The sequence below is a fragment of the Musca autumnalis genome, unplaced genomic scaffold, assembly GCF_047663935.1.
Source record: "Musca autumnalis isolate F117 unplaced genomic scaffold, ASM4766393v1 scaffold_1, whole genome shotgun sequence".
Classification (NCBI taxonomy): domain Eukaryota; kingdom Metazoa; phylum Arthropoda; class Insecta; order Diptera; family Muscidae; genus Musca; species Musca autumnalis.
This window is the reverse complement of record NW_027411644.1, coordinates 215637812-215639757: the sequence shown is the minus strand read 5'-3', so window position 1 is coordinate 215639757 and position 1946 is coordinate 215637812. Positions and strand designations below refer to the sequence as shown.

Genomic DNA, 1946 nt, shown 5'->3' with positions numbered 1-1946 from the left:
AGACAGACAAACGGACGGACATGGCTAAATCAACTCCAAATTGTCTGAAACACATTTCGTCCAAAACATACTTGGGGGTCTAAAACCATTATTTCGATGAGGCACATTTTGACCGTATGAAAGTGTATATACCCTCGTTAGCATAAATGCTGAGGGTATGAAAAAAAATATTGGCGTACAGGTGATTCTTCAGGCTAAGTAGCTTATTTTAGATATAGACGAACAAACCCCATTCTAATAGTATGTTTGCATATAACCGAATTTAATTAACCCACCAGGTTTCAAAGGTCAATGCCATTGCTTATACTTCAAATAAATCCTCATAATGAAAGTTAACCCGGCAAAAAGCTATAATATAAACTGGCTATAATATTGTCATTGTTGTTGTATGGTTCTTAAGCACGAACCCTTTTCGCAAACTGATGTACAAATGGGTGCTTTATCTGGGCGAAACTTCTTCGAAATAGTTGAAGATTAATCCACGTTGGCAGAGAAAACATATCTACATACTTTGGTTCATGAAAGTAATATCAATTTGACAGGTGAACCTTTTAATGCATGATGCTGATGAGTTGTTTTAATTTTGTATATTTATTTCACTGCACTACAGAATAATTTTAAACTAATAATATACGTTTCCTTATCAATCCGATTCTTCCGATGCCGATGTCACCTCTTCAGATTCATCATCATCCTCTGAAGATTCGTAAAAACTTCCATTGCATATTGGCTTCAAATTACAATTTTTAATTTTCAAGTACTTTATGCCCATTAAATAGATCTTTTCATTGGCATCCTGTACAGAATTTAGAAGTTCGGCATTTTTCAAAACTGTTTCTTCCTACCATCAAACATACGTATTGAAATTCTATAGAAATTTTCGGATAACCAAGACTTACCAATATTTTGGAACGATTGCTAAGCAACTCCCGAACATCATGTAATTCTCGTAGCATAGCATTACGTTCCATTGAGTGGTAATCCCTTTGAATGCGACATTCTTCACGTAATTCAAAATTTATCCTCTTCAAGCGATACATTTCCGATAGCATGATATTTTGTCGTTCCATCATTGTTTTCACAAGATTTTCTAAATTTTCAATTGATATGCGATTCTCCGAAATGGATTTTTTCAGCAGCCATATTTCAGCTTGAGCCGTTGCAATATCTGTGACAGAGGATGATTGACTGACAACTGAAGGGGCTTGCCTTAAAAAGATCAAACAGAGGGATAAAATAGCGAAGTTTAAGAGTAAATTCATACTTATTGTTAGAGGATTTATTAATAGAGCTTTTTGAATTATTAGTATCCTGGTCCGCATCTTTAGAATGTATAAAGTATTCGCAAATACAAGACATATTTTGTAAACAATTTGAATGTGTGTAATATAAACAAAACAAATGTCAAATTCTTTTCCATTTTGTGTTCTCTCCGATATTCAGTCATGTCGATTTATTAGGCCTGTTCCAGAACCTCTAAGACTCTATAAAGGGGTGAGTACATAAGCTGCCTTGCCTGCTTACCTTGCTTGCTTCTGATAAAAGAATAAAAAAGAAAAGGGCAACCCAGTTCGAAATTTGCTCGGCCTTCTTTATTCTTTTATTTTTATTATGTCAGAAATGAAGCAGGAAAGCAAGGCAATCAGGCAAGGCAGCTTACCCAATGATTACACATGCAAGTAACTTACAGACAGTTGTGTATACATATTATAGTCGAAACTTCAATTTTTTCGAACTGACACTTGCATGTGTAGACGTTCGAAAAAAAATTGAAGTTACTTTCAAAGCACTTACATTGATTACTGACAAGAAAATTTTGTTGGCAGTGAGGTTGTTAGTTGGTGTGGCAATGAATATGTGTGAGTGTATTTGTGTTTTTCGAACTGCCACTTGCATGTGTAAACGGGGGGTTATGTACGCAGGCCTTAAGTTTTACCGTTATGACA

At 35.0% G+C, this 1946-nt stretch overlaps 1 protein-coding gene across 1 annotated transcript; it reads right to left on the bottom strand.

Moving 5' to 3' along the window:
• Nucleotides 1-639: 639 nt before the first annotated feature.
• LOC141389069 (uncharacterized) lies at nucleotides 640-1401 on the bottom strand. The gene is made up of 3 exons (XM_073960112.1): nucleotides 1265-1401; nucleotides 900-1209; nucleotides 640-841 (listed from the first exon to the last, which is right to left on the bottom strand). Exons 1-3 carry the CDS (start codon nucleotides 1357-1359, stop codon nucleotides 644-646), a joined length of 603 nt encoding a protein of 200 aa, XP_073816213.1. The 5' UTR covers nucleotides 1360-1401; the 3' UTR covers nucleotides 640-643.
• Nucleotides 1402-1946: the final 545 nt, after the last annotated feature.